Source organism: Carcharhinus amblyrhynchos, chromosome 1 (genome assembly GCF_965287045.1).
Source record: "Carcharhinus amblyrhynchos chromosome 1, sCarAmb.v2.hapA, whole genome shotgun sequence".
Classification (NCBI taxonomy): Eukaryota; Metazoa; Chordata; class Chondrichthyes; order Carcharhiniformes; family Carcharhinidae; genus Carcharhinus; species Carcharhinus amblyrhynchos.
Window position 1 is genome coordinate 97,019,474 of NC_137324.1, and position 18,990 is coordinate 97,038,463.

General features: G+C 42.5%; 1 protein-coding gene and 1 long non-coding RNA gene across 3 annotated transcripts in view; one reads left to right on the top strand and one right to left on the bottom strand.

The window, feature by feature from the left end:
- Positions 1-13,556, top strand: part of lgi2a (leucine-rich repeat LGI family, member 2a) — an 80,923-nt gene extending 67,367 nt beyond the window's left edge. For both annotated transcript variants that reach the window (XM_080189332.1, XM_080189322.1), the window contains 2 exons: positions 9,898-10,062; positions 12,224-13,556. In XM_080189332.1, the coding sequence (XP_080045458.1) occupies positions 9,898-10,062; positions 12,224-13,041 (983 nt within the window). In that variant the 3' untranslated portion in view covers positions 13,042-13,556. The remainder of the gene's footprint in view (positions 1-9,897; positions 10,063-12,223) is intronic.
- Positions 2-18,725, bottom strand: LOC145343252 (uncharacterized). The gene is made up of 3 exons (XR_013886694.1): positions 18,637-18,725; positions 17,112-17,362; positions 2-1,121 (listed from the first exon to the last, which is right to left on the bottom strand). It is a non-coding gene; the product is annotated as an uncharacterized LOC145343252 (long non-coding RNA).
- Positions 18,726-18,990: the final 265 nt, after the last annotated feature.

The window sequence follows — 18,990 nt, forward strand, 5'->3', positions numbered from 1 at the left end:
GAATGTTCCTTGATTCTGAAACCTGTCTCAAGTTAAACATAACTTTTGGACCATCAATAAATTGTTCAATGGCTAAAACACACCATTTAGCTTTGAACTCTGACATGTTTGTTCTGAGCTGGTTGGCAGTACAAGTTTTATAATTGGCCTCAATGTTCCTCGACAGGTGAAAGAACAGGGGAGGGGGGTATGCTTAAGGGAACCAAGGTTCCCGTTCCTGATCACTATCTAGTAACTCCTGCCAGAATCTGCATGTGAATAGATGTTGGGAAAGAGCTGCTTACCTAATGCCTTTCCTGAAGGTCGATTAGCCTGAGGTCGCCTGGGTGGTAAACATAACTGAAGTAAATAATACATGATTCAGTAATGACAGGTGAAAAACAATGAGTACTGGAAATTGAAGTGAGTTAGTGTCTAAAAGAGAAAGCTAAGTTCTGTAGGCATATCAACAATATAACGGTTGTCTGAATCAATTGGGGACCACACGGAGAACGATTGGTTGAGATAAAAGACATGGCTGAGACCTTAACATCATTGCTCTAGCTATGGGTGAGTTCCAGCATTGGCTAGGCAAGAAGGGTTTGGACACTTTGACCGTGGTCCACGTGCCCCATCCTCAAGGAATCAGGGAGTCTATGGCACCCAAAGAGAGGAGGAGTGCCAGCCAGACACCTTGGGGACATCAACATAGGAAACTCCAAGGGTGTCCTGTCACTCCAAAGTCCCTCTGTCTATGACTGCTTCAACTCCAGTTGATCAGGCATCTTCCCCAAGTCAGGGGATCCTCATCGGGCCAGGGCCCTCCAAGCCACAGACCATTGGAAAACATCTATCAAAGCCAACTCAGCACCTAGATGTAATGGTAGTGTTAGCAAATTAAGAAAGTTTGAATGCCTAATGTAGCGTGGGTATTCTTTCATTACGTATTGTCTTCACTATATTTTGCATTTAGCCTTCTCCGAGTCTCAGGTCTTCAATAGCTGTTCAATGGGATGCAAGGTCCCGCATTCATTCAGTGGCAGAAAAAGCACTCTCCAATTATCTCCCATCTGGTTTCTCAGTTCCATTCAGTCTCACTCAATCTCATCACAGTGACTTTATTTTACTTCCACATCTGGGACCTGAACAAAGGTAAAGTATATATGAAATAATGGCTGGATGATACATATGTGACTGTTATATCTCAGGTAGACACAATTTGACTTCATGAGAATTGGTCACCAAAGTTGGTGATTGTCCTGATGCTGTAATACTGAACTCTGTTGTGGATTTAACAAGTATTTGTCAGGACTAGTCTTTCCCCCCAAGGGCACTATTTTATGACTGTGAGTTTTGGGTAAAATTCTTCATTGAGCTCGAGCACCAGAGATTTTTGTGCCTCCCTGTAGTGTCTTTTTGTCTCTGCATTTAAGGCTGAACATTATTCCTTTCTTAGTTCACTCTCTCTATGTTTGACACTGAGAAATGGGAATCGGTTCCACTTGGTGACATCTAAACTGTCTGCCGGAGGAGAATGAATATGTGATATCAGAGGTGTGTGCTCCTCCTGATGAAGCCATTGATTTATCTGTGAGGATTTTTCTTTGCTCCTAAAGAGCTGCCTGGTGGTACAACATGGAATCTTTCTATAAAAGCACAGTACACAGTATGAAATTCATTGAATGTCTGTGTTCATTGACGTTGGATAGATAGAAAGGATTGGCTTTTGTGAGATGGACAATGTTGAAGACTGTAATACTATGGAAGTGATGTTTCAGGAAATCTCCTGAGTGCTCAGCAGGATTTATGAAGGAAAGAAGTTGTCATTGACTGCTGCGTCAATATTGACTGGGTCAGTACATCAAGCCAAAGCAGGATCGTCATTTGGCAGGCTTCCGACAAATGCATGGCCATGACTGTTTGTAAGTAATCAAACTAGGATCCTGCTGAGCCACTCTTTGTGAGGACAATGTAAACGTAACCTGAGCTTTGGGTGCACGCTGTTGAGTAATAGATCACTGTGCCCTGATATCCGATTGCATCTTGGTCTCACTATCAAGATGCAAAATTCATGAATAAGAGCTAGCGCTTGGAGAGATGGTGCTGTCCACATGTAGCTCCCTGTTCAAATGGTCTAGCTATAACCACTGACAATTGTTTTTCTTGTAGGCATTGACTTGCTAAGTAATTGTGTGTGAGTCATTTGAAAGCTGCCATGTTCTCTGACTTGACACCCTGGTTGAAAGATCTACATTATGTATAGTTGCCAAAGGAAGTACGCTTGTGGAATGCTGATCACATTCCACAGAGGCCTCATGTTCCCTAAGCCACTGTGCCATGGTTGCTAGAGTGGGCCTTCAGAAATTGGTAAGGGAAGCAACAAGATAAAAACCTACTTGACCTTATCCTCACCAATCTACCTGTTGCAGATGCATCTGTCTGTGATAGTATTGGTAGGAGTGCCACAATCTCCTGTCCTCACACTCTTCCACTGTGTTGTGTGACACTGTCACAGTGCTAAATGGGATACATTTCTAACAGATCTAGCAACTCAAAACTGAGCATCCAAGAAGCACTGTAGACCATCAACAGCTGCAGTATTCAACAATAGTCTGCAGCACCATGGTCTGGCATATTCCTCAAGCTACTACCACCAAGCAGGGATCGACTTTGGTTCAATGAGGAGTGCAGGAGAAGGAACAGCTACAGGCATAACAAAATGAGGTGTCAACCTAACGAAGCTCAAACACTTGACCACTTGTATGCCAAGTTAAATGGATCAGATCTAAGCTCTCCAGTTATGTCACATCCAGTCATAAATGATGGTGGACAATTAACCAATTAACCAAAGGAACAGGCTCCACAAACATCCCCAACATCCTCAATGATGGGAGAGCCCAGCACATCGGTGTAAAAGATAAGGCGAAAGCATTAGCAACAAACCTCAGCTAAAAGTGCTGAATGGATGATCCACCTCAGCCTCCTCCAGAGATCCCAAGCATCACAGATGCCAGTCTTCAATCAATTTGATTCACACCAAATGATATTAAGAAACAATTGAAGGCACTGGATATGGCAAAGTTGCTGGACCTGACAATATTCCAGCAATACTTCTATACTCCAGAACTAGCCAGACTTTCTGTACAACTCAAACTCTGGCATCTTTAATTTAGACAAATGCAAGGTAATGAACTTGGTAGATTGAGGGCAGGACCTACTCAGTTAATGGTAGGGCACTGGGGAGAGTTACAGAACAAAGAGATCTAGGGGTACATGTTTATAGCTCCTTGAAAGTGGAGTCACAGGTGGAGTGAGTGATGAAGAAGACATTCACCATGCTTGGCTTCATTGGTTAGAACATTGAATACAGGAGTTGGAATGTCTTGTTGAAGTTGTACAAGACATTGGTAAGGCCACACTTGGAATACTGTGTGCAATTCTGGTCACCCTATTATAAAAAGGATATTATTAAATTAGAATGAGTGCAGAAAAGATTTACTAGGATGCTACTGGGACTTGATGGATTGAGTTATAAGGAGAGGCAGAAAAGAATGGTACTTTTTTCTCTGGAGTGTAGCAGGTTGAGAGGTGAACTTATAGATGTCTATAAAATAATGAGGAGCATAGATCAGTTAGATAGTCAATATCTTTTCCCAAAGGTAGAGGAGTCTAAAACTAGAGGGCATAGGTTTAAGGTGAGCGGGAGAGATACAAAAGTGTCCAGAAGGGTAATTTTTTTCACACAGAGGGCGGTGAATGTCTGGAACAATCTTCCAGATGTAGCAATAGAGGTGGGTACAATTTTGTCTTTTAAAAAGCTTTCAGATAGTTACAAGGATATGATGGGTATAGAGGGATATGGGCCAAATGCGAACAATTGGGATAAGCTTAGGGGTTTTAAAAAAGAAAGGGCGGCATGGATAATTTAGTCCGAAGGCCCTTTTTCCATGCGGTAAACATTTGACAAATTGTTTTGGAAAGTCCTGCCCAAAAATATAGGAAAAGTCCTATCCAGTCAATTATCACCTCATCAGCATCCTCTCAATCTCTGAGCAGGTTGGTTGAAAGTGTCATCGACAGCTATTAAACAACTTTACTCAGCAAAACTGTCTCACCGATGATCAATTTGGGTTCCACCAAAGCCAAACCGCTCCTGATCTCATTACAGACAAAAAAGCTGAAATCAAGAGGGAGGTAAGAATGACTGCCTTTGACATCAAAGCAGCTTGTGACTGAGTGCAGCACCAAGAAGGCCAAGCAAAATTAAAGCCAGTGGGAATCAGGTGAAATGTCTTCAATGATTGGAGACCTACTTATCCCAAAGGAAGATGGTTGTAGTTGACACAGGCCAATCATCTCAATTCAGTTCCAGGACATTTCTATGTAAGTTTCTTAGGTTATTATCTAACCCATTTTCAGCTGCTTCAGCATTGACTTTCGCTCCATCAGCAGATATTCTTTTCTTTGATATTCCAGGCCTAGCCTACATGTGACCAAATAAGACAAAATACAGGAAGATGATTTAATCATGTGACAGTCATCATACCCAGTCTTTTCATAGTTCAATCATTGATGAAAGATGTGTGCCAGATATTTGTAATTCTGTCACTAGCTATTTGTGAATTTCTTGTCTCTCCATCTCCATCTCCAGCTGAGAGAACCAAGATTCATCATTCACCTCCAGGGCTTCCTCCTGTATGCTGGACTATATGCAGATAATGAGTGTTGTTGGACATCAAAGAAGACAATTCTTCAGACAGACTCATTCTTTCTGAGGATACATTGTCATAAATAATGTAATGTGTGCCCACAGATATTTGCACTTAAGTGGATCCACTTAGATAGTGACTTGAGTTTTCATCGAGTGACTCTTACTTCATAAGCAAACAAGAGCAGACACTGATGGCAGGCTAGCTGTGGCGGTTCTGCACAGGGCTGCATTTCTCTCCAAGTTTAACTCGACATAGGAGACTGGTTCTTGTACATTGTTGAGAAGGAGAATTCTGGAGGTTCACCAGCAACTTAACTAGTTATTGACAGACATGTCACGTACTCTCTCCACAAAGCAGAAAGGATGGAAGAGTTCCACTTGATATCTAGTGGATTTGTGGCACAGGGAATTGTGGGAATGCTCCCATGGCAAAACTGGCTTACTCCATGCAACTTTAAGTGTAGCTGTCAAGTGAGTCCTTCTTCAACTACTGCCCTTCAACTACCCTCCATGGGGTAGCATGGTGGCACAGTGGTTAGCATTGCTGCCTCACAAATATCCACACAGCTGGGTTCAATTCTCGGCTTGGATCACTGTCTGTGTGGAATTTGCACATTCACCCCATGTCTGCATGGGTTTCCTCCCACACTCCAAATATGTGTGGGTTAGGTTGATTGGCCATGTTAAATTGCCTCTTAGTGTCCTGCTGATGTATAGGTTAGAGGGATTAGTGGGGTAAATGTGTGGGATTGTGGGGATAGCGCCAGGGGTGTGATTGTTGTTGGTGCAGACTTGATGGGCCAAACGGCCTTCTTCTGCACTGTAAGGATTTCTGATTCTCTCAGTTATGCAATGTTGCAGATGCAACAGACTACTATTATTCTGGGAATCTTTGCCTCTGAGTACTGAAGGACGCTTGGCCTATGTAGCCAACCTGAAGAGCGTCTTCAACAACTCAATAGCTTGACCTACTGATCATATGGTTCTTATTGTTACATTCTTGTGCTTCATTGGTGGGGATCTCACAGATATCTTGAGTTGAGAGTTGCTTTCTAATGGTGCATTAAATAGTATCCAATTATTCTTGGAATCCAGCCAGTACAACGAATGTGAATGCCTGTTCTTTCTGGCTAATGAACCAGTGGAGCCTAGCAAGGACCAAGGTGAAGAACACGTGTCTTTGTGTGGCCAGTGTAATTCTGAATGGGCCACGATTTTTGGACTGGGGAAACAAGCAAGCAAACAAGCCATGAGGTAATATTGACTTGGCATAGAATCTAAGCAGCAATAGTGAAAGGTGGGGGATGAATGGACTGTATTGCAATGATAGGAGTAGTTGATCTGTGAATATAGGAAATATATAAGGAACCTGAACCTATGCTTCCAAGCTGATATGATCAAAGGGAATAATAATGAAGAGAAAGGGACTAAGGACAGACCTCAGACTATTATATTCCTTACTTTATTTTTATCCTCAATATTAATCTTATTTAACATATAGAACATAGAACATAGAGCATAGAACACTACAGCACAAACAGGCCCTTCGGCCCACAAGTTGCGCCGATCACATCAACACCTACCAATCTATAGACCTATCTATAACCCCCAATCCCATTAAACCCCATATACTCATCCAGAAGTCTTTTAAAAGACCCCAGCGAGTTCGCCTCCACCACCACTGACGGCAGCCGATTCCATTCACTCACCACCCTCTGAGTGAAAAACTTACCCCTAACATCACTTCTGTACTTTCCTCCCCGCACCTTAAATCTGTGTCCTCTCGTAGCGACCATTTCAACCCGGGGAAATAGCCTCCGAGAATCCACCCTATCTATTCCTCTCAACATTTTATAAACTTCTATCGGGTCGCCTCTCAACCTTCGTCTCTCCAGGGAAAAGAGACCCAGCTCCCTCAACCTAACTTCATAAGGCATGCCTCCCAGTCCAGGCAACATCCTTGTAAATCTCCTCTGTACCCTTTCAATAGCTTCTACGTCTTTCCTATAGTGAGGCGACCAGAACTGCGTACAGTACTCCAAATGAGGCCTGACAAGGGTCTTATAAAGTTATATCTTAACTATTAGAATTATGTGAAAATAAAACTCTTGCATTTTTTGAAAATTGTAAGATAAAAGATGTGTGCACTATAAAACATTGCATAATATAATGTGTACTGCTAGACAATGTATTCTAATTTTGCAATGAACATAAGAACATAAGAAATAGGAGCAGGAGTAGGCCATCTAGCCCTTCGAGCCTGCCCCGCCATTCAATAAGATCATGGTTGATCTGAAGTGGATCAGTTCCACTTACCCACTTTCTCCCCATAACCCTTAATTCCCTTGTCTGTCAAAAACCTATCTACCTGTGACTTAAATATATTTAGTGAGGTAGCCTCCACCACTTCAACGGGCAGAGAATTCCAGAGATTCTCCACCATTTGAGTGAAGAAGTTCCTCGTCAACTCCGTTCTAAACTGACCCCCCCTTATCTTGAGGCTGTGCCCTTTAGTCCTGCTGTCCTTTCTGAGCGGGAAGAATCTCTCTACCTCTACCCTATCCATCCCTTTCATTATCTTATACGTCTCTATAAGATCCCTCCTCATCCTTCTAAACTCCAACGAGTACAGACACAGTCTAGTTAGTGTCTCTTCATAGTCCAACCCCCTCATCTCCGGTATCAGCCTAGTGAACCTCCTCTGCACTCCCTCCAAGGCCAAAATATCCTTGCGCAAGTGCGGCGACCAAAACTGCACACAGTACTCCAGCTGTGGCCTCACCAGTGCCCTGTACAGTTGCAGCAAGATCTCCCTGCTTTTATATTCTATCCCCCTCGCTATGAAGGCCAACATTCCATTTGCCTTCTTGATCGCCTGCTGCACCTGCAGACTGGGTTTTAGTGACTCATGCACAAGGACCCCCAGGTCCCTCTGCACCGTAGCATGCTGCAGCTTTTCGCCCTTTAAATAGTAATCCCTCCTACTATTATTTCTGCCAAAGTGGATAACCTCACACTTGCTAACATTGTACTCCATCTGCCAGGTCCTCGCCCACTCGCTCAGCCTATCCAGATCCCCCTGCAGACTTTCCACACCCTCCGCACAATTTGCTTTTCCACTCATCTTTGTATCATCAGCAAATTTCGTCACCCTACACTCAGCCCCCTCCTCCAGATCATCTATATAAATGGTAAATAGCTGAGGCCCCAGCACCGATCCCTGCGGCACTCCACTAGTCAACAACCGCCAATCAGAATAGCACCCATGATCCAATCATGGATCCAATGATCCAATCAGTTCTCCAATAAATGATGAAATTAAATAAATGACACTATTGACATAAAGTACTGAGATTGTAAATCAAATTTCTTTGGATGCCCGTAAACATAATCATCACTCCACAAATATTTCTGTTGTGCTTTGTGGTTGTTAATGTCGATTTGTGTACTCTGATCATTCTCTTTCATGTAGTTCTCAACAATCAATGCTTGAAGTTATGTTACCAAAAACAAATTTAAAAAGATTGTTAAGAAAAGTTTGACCTTAATTCTAAAGGCATAATTTTAATTCTGCATGAGATAAAAGTCCACATCTTATTATTGCCTGCTTTTCCTTTTATCTGACTGAACAAAGCTTGTAATGTCAGAAACAGTTAGCGTCCTGATCAAATCTTTAAGATAAAAGTGATTGAATTTTACAGTTCTACCTCTGAATTAAATTGTAAGGTCCTCTCGTTTTATTTATTCTTTTTCATAAAACTCCTCCAGAGCAGAAAGAGACCATTTGGCCCATCAGGTCTGCACCAATCCTCTGAAAGAGCACTCTACCAAGGCCCACTCCATCCCTCTAAGCCCACACAATGATCATGGTCAATCCACTTAACTGGTACACCTTTGGACTGTGGGAGGAAACCAAAACAGCCAGAGGAAACCCACTCAGAACATATAAACGCTGCACCATCAGTCACCCAAGACCAGAATTGGACCTGGGTTCCTGGTGCTGTGAGGCAGCAGTGCTAACCACTGTGCCTCCATGCCACCCGTAAAATTTATTTACATTATGAATAGTTAGCCAAAGGTTGTAAAATTAATTTAATTCTTTCTTATTATTTGATTCTCATATTTGAGTACGTAACAAACTTTGTTACTCGCAATACTGAAGGGGAAAATACAAGTGGAAATCTTGTTCTTTATATAACAAAGAATGATGGCAATAACATTGCTGGGCCATAACTGAGGAGGTGACAGGCAAAAAGGTGGCAACCTGAAATCAGACAACCAACATGAGATAACTACAGTTTCTAAACAAGTTGATCTTCCATTAAGCAAAACTTCCTATTTGGAAGTGGGAACAAAATGTATTATCTCCAAATTTGCAGATGATACAAAGTTGGGTGGGAAGGTGAACTGTGAGGAGGATGCAGAAATGTTTCAGTGTGATTTGGACAGGCTGAGTGTGTGCGCATATGCATGGCAGATGCAGTATAAATAATGTGGATAAATATGAAGTTATTCACTTTGGTAGCAATAATAGGAAGACAGAGTATTACTTGAATGGATGTAAATCGAGAGAGGTGGATACTCAGGGAGACCTTGGTGTCCTTGTGCATCAGTTGCTGAAAGTAAGTGCGCATGTTATATTCACTGGAGTTTAGAAGAGTGAGAGGGGATTGCATAGAAACTTATAGAATTTTAACAGGGTTAGACAAGGTAGTTTCAGGAAGAATGTTTCCAATAGTGAGGAAGTCCAGAACTAGGGGTCATAGTTTGAGGATAAGGGGTAAACTTTTTGGAACTGAGATGAGGAGAAATTTCTTCACCCAAAAGATGATGAATGTGTGGAATTCACTACCACAAAATGTAATTGAGGCTAAAACATCGTCTGATTTCAAGAAGAAATTAGATATAGTTCTAGGGACGAAAGGGATCAAGGAATATGTGGGGAAGGGGATAAGATATTGAATTCGGTGATCAGCCATGATCAAAATTAATGGCAGAGCAGGCTCGATGGGCCAAATGGCCTACTCCTGCTTTTAGTTTCTATGTTTTTCTTTTATGACCTTGCCACAGGATTCGTAAGAAGAGTGAACTTAACTTTGAAATGGTGAATAATATGCTCACTATAGATCATTCAGAAGATATGTTAAGTTAATTAAGGCGATATGTACACATTAATGATCAGTTAAACAATACTGTTTTATTTACAGAATTTGTGCTGCACCAGATTTTACCATATGAATCGGTATCTGTGAACACATTCTCTTATAAGAATGATGTATATGTAGCAATTGCCCAACCTAATCTGGGAAACTGCAGAGTGATGGAATGGAACTATATTGAGAAGAATTTTCGAAATTACGACAATATAACAGGTATGTATGAATCTAACTAATTGTTACTAAATATATTTGTGCAGTATTCTCATTGTTTAAAAAAGATAAATCCCTGTTATTTTGGTCACACCCTACATGCACCGCATGACGTTATCTGGCATTCAACCATACAAACAGGAAGTAAGAAAGGAACGAAGGTGCATTTATATATTGCCTTGTGACACATCTCTTGGAACTATACCAAAACACTTCATGTGCAATGAATACTTTTTAGTTTTAATAGGTAGGCTCAGAGTTGATCCCTTTTGTGTGCTAAGTTATTGACCTTAGCTGAGACATCAATGAAAACCACACAACTGATGCTAGTTGCCCCAGAAAGGGAAAAAAGACAGCCAGTGTCTCAAGTCCTGATCTCTATCTATCCTTAGAAAATCTATTTACATGAAAGTCAACTGGGGACAGGATTGCACCTGGTTGGCTGCAATGGGGAAACAGATTCCAAAGTAATATAGAAGCAAAAGGTGTTGGAAATGTGAGGGAATGTTAGACTATGCTGGAAATACCACTGAAAGGTACAGGCCTGATTGACTTGAATTCTTTCTCTGTAGACATTGCTAGGACTGTTGAATATTTATTCCAAAGGTGGTAATCAAGTCCTACTGCTAAATTCCACAAGGTCTGAGGAAAACTCGTTCTCCCGGGTTTCCTGACTGCTAAACTGGCCGCTCTTCCCAACTCAGAGTTAATATCAGAGCCATCGTGCCTTCTAAATAAAGGCTTAAAGGAGTCACATCAAACAAACAAGAAATCAATGCTTCTATTAATTATTAAAGAAGGGCTTTCCAAATCTCTAAATGTGCAAGAAAATATACAAGGGAAAATCAATGATTTCTCTGACACGGTGAGGGAGATTTCAGTGTTTCTAATGAAAGGACTTTGCTAAGTGTAGTATCAGCGGGGAAGAATGCTGAAGGCTTGTGATTAGTAGAACAACTTACTTTATTACCATTAGTGACAGGAAGATATTTCAGGTTGGAAGCTTTAACCTCTGATGTAAACAGCTGGTAACACAAGTACAATGACTCCTAAAAATTGTGACAACTTCCACTCTGAGCAATTCCAACTAATTTTAACCTTTCTACTTCCAGTCTTTGAAGTATATATTAGTGGCAAATAATTATAGAGTAACGTAGACTCATTGATTTCAACAAACATTCACTTTCCGCTGCTTTATTTACATTTTGCACCCATTCTTAGTACATTTCTCATCTTTTGGAGATTATTGCATTACATACTGTTCTGTACCTCTGAGAGTGAATATGTGACTCTCTGAGAGTCACAGAGTAATCACATTGTCAATAGGAGCTGATCAGGTAATGTAATTAGAGATTATTTGCTTCAACATCCAGCTAACTTTAAAAAATTGAAGTTAAATATGATGAACCTCATTGTTACTCTCTGAGCTGTAAACATATTCCCATCCCTTCCTATCCCTGTCACCTCCTCCTCTTTCAGCTCAGCAACCCTCAAAGATCACCATGTTCCTCCAATTTGGGTTTGAGCATTCCCAATTTTCGTTCTCCCCCCGCCCCGGTGGTTGTGCTTTCAACTGGTCTCTAATTACCAATCTCTGGAACTCCCTCCCTAAACCACTTTGTCTCTCTACTTCTCCTTTAAATTGATCTTTAAATTTTACCCCTTTGAACGTATGTTTACATGTCCTATTGATTCGGGGTAGAATCTTCTGGCTGAGCTCATCCCAAAATTGGAAAATCATGCCTGAGGTCAACAGACAGTTGCATGGTCTGCCCCAACACCTTGGGCCCCACCGCCCACCACGCACCAACACCCCCCCAACCTCCCCCCACCCCATCCCCCCACCCCCGGCAATCCCCTGCCTGCTACAGAATTTCCCCCTTTAAATGACTTGGTGTCAAATTTGTTCCTGGAAGGGACTTGGGATGTTTTACTACATTGAAAGCATACATAAATGCAATTTATTATTGTAATGAGCAGTCTCCTTTCCCTTTCTTTTCCTCTCTTGTATGATCTTACAGCCTCTTTATTTAAAAATGTCCTTTTCATTAGAAGTGTTCATCTATGCATGACTTGCACAGTCGTGCACGTGTTTAGATTTGTGAGTGTAAGGCTTTACCACATGAATATAATGTGGAATAACAGCATTGTTATACTTTTACAGGTCAGTCGATAATTGGATGTAAAGCAGTAACAATTGGAGAGCAAATCTTTGTTATAGTTGCACAGCTCTTTGGTGATTCTTCCATTTACAAATACGATGACAGCTGGACCAAATTTGTGAAATTTCAGGAGATCAAAGTTTCAAAAATTTCAAAGCCAAATGATATTGAGGCATTTCAGATTGATAACGAGTGGTTCTTTATTATAGTGGACAGTTCAAAAGCTGGGTTATCAACAATATATAAATGGAGTGGCAAAGGATTCTATTCCTATCAGACTCTGCATGAATGGTTCAGAGATATAGACGCAGAGTATGTCAATATTGATGGGAAGTCATGTTTAATATTAACAAGTCGGTCACAAGATCCAGCCATCTTTGAATGGAATCGGAAAACAAAGCAGTTTGTGCAACAAAGTATAATGAAACAAATGGAGGATGTGATCACTGTGAAAAGTTTTAGAATTAAAAATGACCTGTTCATCTGCCTAACAAGATTTATTGGAGATTCTAAAATAATGAAATGGAATACCACACAGTTTATCGAAGTGCAAGACCTTCCTTCACGAGGATCAATGATACTGCAGCCATTTTCATTCAAGGATCGCCACTATTTAGTTGTAGGAAGTGACTACACTTTCTCTCAAATTTATATTTGGGATAATCAAAAGAAAGCTTTTGCAAAATTTGAGGAAATGTATGTGCAGACTCCTCGGTCATTTACTCCTGTGTCCACAGATCGAATGGACTTTTTATTTGCTGCAAGTTTTAAAGGCAGCACTCAAATTTTTAAGCATGCAATTGTTGATTTGAGTCTGTAACTTGATGACAAGGTACTGAATCAAAAGAAAAGCTGAGTTAGAATGCTATTGAATCTTCAGAACTGTAAGCAGAGGAATCTGGAGTAAATATAAAGTATTAAATTGCAGATATACAATTAGAAGAAAAGCATAACTATAAAAACGGAATAATCAGATAGTCTTTTTCTTTGTGTCTGATGATTTTCTTTCTAGGAGAAGCAGAAGCACAAGATAGGTCATTATTTCCCCTGATTTTTGGCAAAAATGCAGTTCCATTGACTAACTTCCTTTCAATTGCCAAACTCAGAATCCAAAAGATATTTATTGGCTATAACAAAATGATTTGAAAATGTGCAATTCTTTTACTGTCAGTACATTACCTGCAGTTCCAACAGTATTTATGAAATGAGCTGTTCATTATTAACACATGTTCTATGTTTAGGATTCTAACATGTAATGTTAGTAAAGCAATAAATATGTCAAAGTTGTATGTAATCTTATAGTACACAGCAAAATAAAATACTCTTCCTGAATTAGCACTGTGTTAGTTGTGATTATATATTCCTAGCACAATTAAGCACCATTCGCATAACTTACTCAGGCAGCTTTTGCTGGTTGCATTGGCTATATTTTTTAATTTGGGTAATTTCTACTGTTGAAATACTCACAACATATGTGCAATACATTTTACCTTCTAATTTAACTCAGTAGAAGAAGTTGGACAAGGGTGAAATTTACTGAGGAGCAGAATGACAGTTGTGATTCCGAAGGTATGTCCATTTGCTAGCTTTCAGCATCAGAACAAGTGTGTTTATTTGTGCTGCAACACTAGGGGGTGCACTTGCTACAAACGTGCAGATGCAGAGTCAGGACCAGGTTTTCACAGAGAAGACTCCTCACACCTCTAAAAATGGCCAGGGGGACATGAATGCGGAGGTTCCGTTCCATTTCCCACAGATCCAAACTTTGACAGAAGGGGATGGCGTGCCATTCACACTAGCAGGAAACTCAAACTAACCGTACTTTGGCTAGTATGAGGGTCTTAACAGCGGTGTGAGAGTTGTGATTAATGCTATTGAAGAGCAGATAAGTGTTGTTTAAGTGTCATGATCTGAACTTATTTTTTAAAATCCCCTTCTTGTTAAACATGAAAAAGATGCTCTGCTGGATGTTTTTAAAATAATGTTCTGCAGGACTGCTTTGATTGACATGTAATCTGGTGTAATTTGAAAACTGAAGTTATTAACTCTTCATGTTGTTTTAATAGAAGTCTTTGTGGACATTTCCCAAGGCTATTATGCTTGGCAGAATTTCAAAAGCTACAATTACCTCAGCACAATATTCTGTGATCAGATTTGGAATGACAGTCTAAAGGACAAGTGTCTCTGATGTGGAGTCAGAATAGAAGTTTGTTTTTATAAGAGATTAACCACTTGAAGAGGTTTAACAGCTTTAACTTGGTTTTATGAATGGAAGATTTTTCACTTTTAAGTGTGTATGAGTGAAAACTGGATTTGATTATTAAAAGATCTTTCACTTCCACATGGGACCTGTGGTCTTCCCATTGTTGTTACTGTGTGAGTGGGTTGGAAGTGGCTTGGAGGCAGTGAAGAGATACGATGAGTAGTAAGGGAATGAGTTGGCGAGTTGTATGAGAGGGCATGGAAGTTGAGTTCTCATGGAGGTCTGAGGGGGCATGGGGACCTGGGCTGGGGCAAATTGGCATGGAGGGTATGGGGAGGTGGGTGGATGGATGATAGGAGGTGAGAGGGGTGAGAGCTAGAGGGCCCAACAACTTCTAAAACAACTGGGACAAAGTATCACAAAATTGAGGTGGGCCTTTTAACCAGCTTGCCTCAATACGTGCCTTTTCCATGGCCACTTTCGATCTACCTCTGGGGTTGACTGGCCCAAGAAAATCCTGCCTCCAGCTTCTTGGAGTAAAAGTTTGATCTAATGGAGCTCTTTAAATCTATAAACATACAAATTTGGAGCAGGAATGGGCCATTCGGCCCTTTGAGCCAGCTCTGCAATTTGATAAATCATCACTGATTCAATTATAGCCTCAACTCCACTTTCCTTTCTACCCACTATACATTGGACTCCCTTATCAGTCAATAATTTATCTAACTCATTCTTAAGGCTGGAAAGAACACACACAATAGTCCCAATGATTTCATTCTGAGCTGTGACCATTCTGTGATCCTATGTTTACCACTGCCTTTGATTACGCACCACAAATGCTTGATTCATTTAATCTCTGCTGATTTTCATCCTAACATAGCCCTTCCTGCTTTTTTTTTAGTTTTCCTCTGTCCCTGCTTTCATTTGCTAAAACTTACTACACTTCTAACTTCACTGAATCTGTTGAAGGATCATTGAGCTGAAAGATTCACTCTACAGTGGCTGCATGAGCTGCTGTGTGTCTCCAGCCAGTTTTACTGTAGCTGTTTGAGAGGACAGCTGTCCAATATGACTCTTCTTCAGAAGATATTCTCTGGGTTCTGAAGAAGAGTCATACGAGACTCTGTTTCTTCCTCCACAGATGCTGACAAACCTGTTGAGTTTTTCTGGCAGTTTCTGTTTTTGTTTCAGTTGTCCATCATCTGCAGTATTTTGCTCTGATGCAAGAATGAAAAAGCTATACAGAGTTTTAGTAAGACCAGTGCTAGAAAGCTATGCACAGTTTTAGTCTCCACATCTAAGGAAAGATATATCTGCCTTGGAAGTGATACAGCAAAGGTTTGCTGGATTGGTACCCGAGAGGAGACAGAATCATAGAAACCCTACAGTGTAGAAGAAGGCCATTCGGCCAATCAAGCCTGCATGGACTTTCCAATGGAACATCCTACCTGATCCGTATCCCTGTAAGCCCACATATTTGCCCCTCTTATGCTTCCTCATCTACACATCTTGGGCAATTTTAGCATGGTCAATCAACCTAATCTGCACATCTTTGGACTGTGGGAAGTAACCAGAGCTCCTGAAGGAAACCCACTCAGACATGGGGAGAATGTGCAAACTCCACAGACATTTACCCAACGCAGGAATTGCATCCAGATCTAAAGAAACAGGATATAACTGTGCAGAGACGGGTGGTAAGCCAGAAGTTTGAATAGAATAAAGGGGAACTGGTGAGTGTGCTACATGTAGATTTCCAGAAGGCATTCAGTGAGGTGCCAGATGTACAGGATAACATATTGGCACATATAAAGGATTAGCTGGCTAACAGGAAACAGAGGGTAGTACCAGGAGGCATTGCCAGGGGGTAGGTGTTGCATGGAGCACATTATTCTATTTTAATTTTTTTGTATTAGAGTGACCTTTAAAAATGGTACGCTGATCAGTTGCTGATTGCAAGCGTAACATCCATGGGATTTGCAGTTTTTTTCAATCAATCTTGTACAGGTTCTTGGCGCAATATGACCTTCATATGATCCATCCCGATTTTTTGCATTCCGTTGACAATCAGACTCATCACTAACCTGCCTTGCTTAACTTTGATTTTGTAATTTTTCATGCAACTGAACACTCACCCCCACTATTTAGTTGAAAGCCATTGCTACTTCCCTAGTTATGCAGTCCACAAGAATACTGGTCCCAGCACAGTTCAGATATAAGCCTTCCCAGCAGTACAGCCTCCACTTTCCCCAGTACTGATGCCAATGTCCCATGAACAGAAACCCCATTCTCCCACACCAGTCTTGGAACCACGTATTCATGTCTCGAATGTCATGCATGTTTGCTAATTTGCATGTGGCTCAGGTAATAATCTGGAGATATTAGCCTTGGAGGCTCTGTTCTTTTATTTAGTGCCTAACTCCTCAAAATACTAACACAGAACCTGCTTCCTTGTTCTACCAACGTGGACCACAGTCACAGGGTCCACCCCTCCCACTGCATAGTCACGATTTTCCCATCTGTACCCACCCCTCTTCTGGCGGGTCTGGCGGGAGATGCATGTGTCGGCCATTTTGTGGGTTCCCTGACAGTTTTTTCTACCTGCGCGCATCGCCCAGTAGGAGAAAAATGGCACCGCCGGGAACCTGCTGAAAATCGGGCGGGCTGCTAATTAACACAAGTTTACATACCTTTACATGCCATTATCAGAATCCACAAGACAATCTCCGCCCACCTCTGTATCTCCCACCTCTTTGGCGTGATGTAATTTTGGCGTGAATCAGAATAGGTATTTAAAAGTCGCAACCTGGCATGGCAGCCTTGAACTGGCGAGAGGATGTTGCTGCTAGTGGAGCGTGGGGAACATTGCAGGCAGGCCCTGGAGATGCCTGGTGGCCTTCCTCCTGCTGCCTTCAAGTTTTGGCCCACCGACGAATGACATCTGTGGGTAGGAGGGAGGGGGCGGGGGTGGGGGAAAGAGAATCAGAGACACATTAATCACTGCGTGATGTGCAATTAATGATTTATTGTGCTCTTAACATAAATGATTACCAAACCCTGACTAATGCTGATCTTCACCCATTGCCCTCTAGTGAACTATAACTTTCTAACTTTGTGTTGTCTATTGCTCCTTCTTGGTGCTACCCCAGGATGCACATTGGATGTGGAGATGTCCAGCTGTGATGCACGCCCCATTGCCTGTGATGTCCTTGGCGCATATCCCCTGGGTGGCTGGGATCTGAAGGGCCCCAGCTGATCTGCGGATGGTACTGTTTCGGTGCCACCCTGTTCATCACGCTGACCTGAGATGCCCTCGTGTGAGGAAGGGGGGAATTAGTAGGTCTTTGGACGTCTGGGATCTCCTGGGTGGAAAACCCCGGCATGGGCTCAGGCCCTTCCTCCTCCCTTGGGATGCCGAGAGATCTGGGAACAATCCATGGGATTCCAGGGTAGCTGGACTGAGCTCCAGAAGCTCTGGCATCACTTGGCTCTGCCAGTCCTGGAGGGCTAGATGCATCTGCCCCATGATGTGTGATCCTTCAGCCCTGACCCTCTGAGACTCAGCCAAGCTCCGGAGCCCCTCCACTAAAGCATTCTGTGAGCAAGCCAGGCTCTGGAGGCCCTCAACAGTCATCCTCTGAGCCTGGGTTAAGTTGTCGAGACTCACAGCCACGGCCTGCTGTGTCTTCAGAATACCAGTGAGAATCCAAGCTATGGCCAGCAGTGTCTCCCACATGTCCCTGACACCCATGGCCATCAAACGCTGTGCCTCGTGGTTGCTGGAAACACACTCTGTGGCCTGTAGTGAATCCAGGGTGGCCTGGACCCTGTCGCCCATGAGGACAGACCCCTGAGCCAGACTTTCCACTGCAGTTGCCACTCTTGCAGTATCGGCACCACCTCCTGCAACAGCACTCTGTCTGACTTCCCTAATCAGCATCATTGCTGACAACCCTTCAACAACTCCCCGGGTTTCCTGGTGCATCTTCACCAGCCTTGGGAGGAACTAACCCAGAGGCCCAGCAACTGGCTTGGGGAAGCTGAATCCCAGCCTCCGGCAAACCTCTGTGTGCCCGAGCCCTCGGATGTTCCCGCCTCCACCCGATGTGCATCAGCGGCTGTGATGGGCTCACTGGATTATGACCCAGAAGCTTCAACACTAAAGGTACCCACCGTGGTGCTCATCTCTGTGTTGGTGAGTTGTGTGGTACATACCAGTGACACTTTAGTGGTGCTGCCCTCAGAGGATTCCTCAATGCCTCCCTCCAAGGTGTATCCAGGGGGTCTTGGGCAGTTTGCTCCAGAGCAGTGGGGGCAGCGGCAACACCCAAAGTTCCTCTGGGTCCAGAGCTGGGAAAAGAACACACTCATTAGGGGGAGGGAGGTAAAACATTCCATGCAGCATTGCACTTACTGAGAGGAGGACCAAGTTTGAGGGTGTGCTTCTGTTCACTTGCGTGCTGAATGCCGACATGGCTGTCAGTGACCAATCGGGATGTCCCATCAACCCCTGCCTGCTCCATGACACGCTCCCCCATGCTGGTCAGCTGCTGCAGGTCAGGCACACTC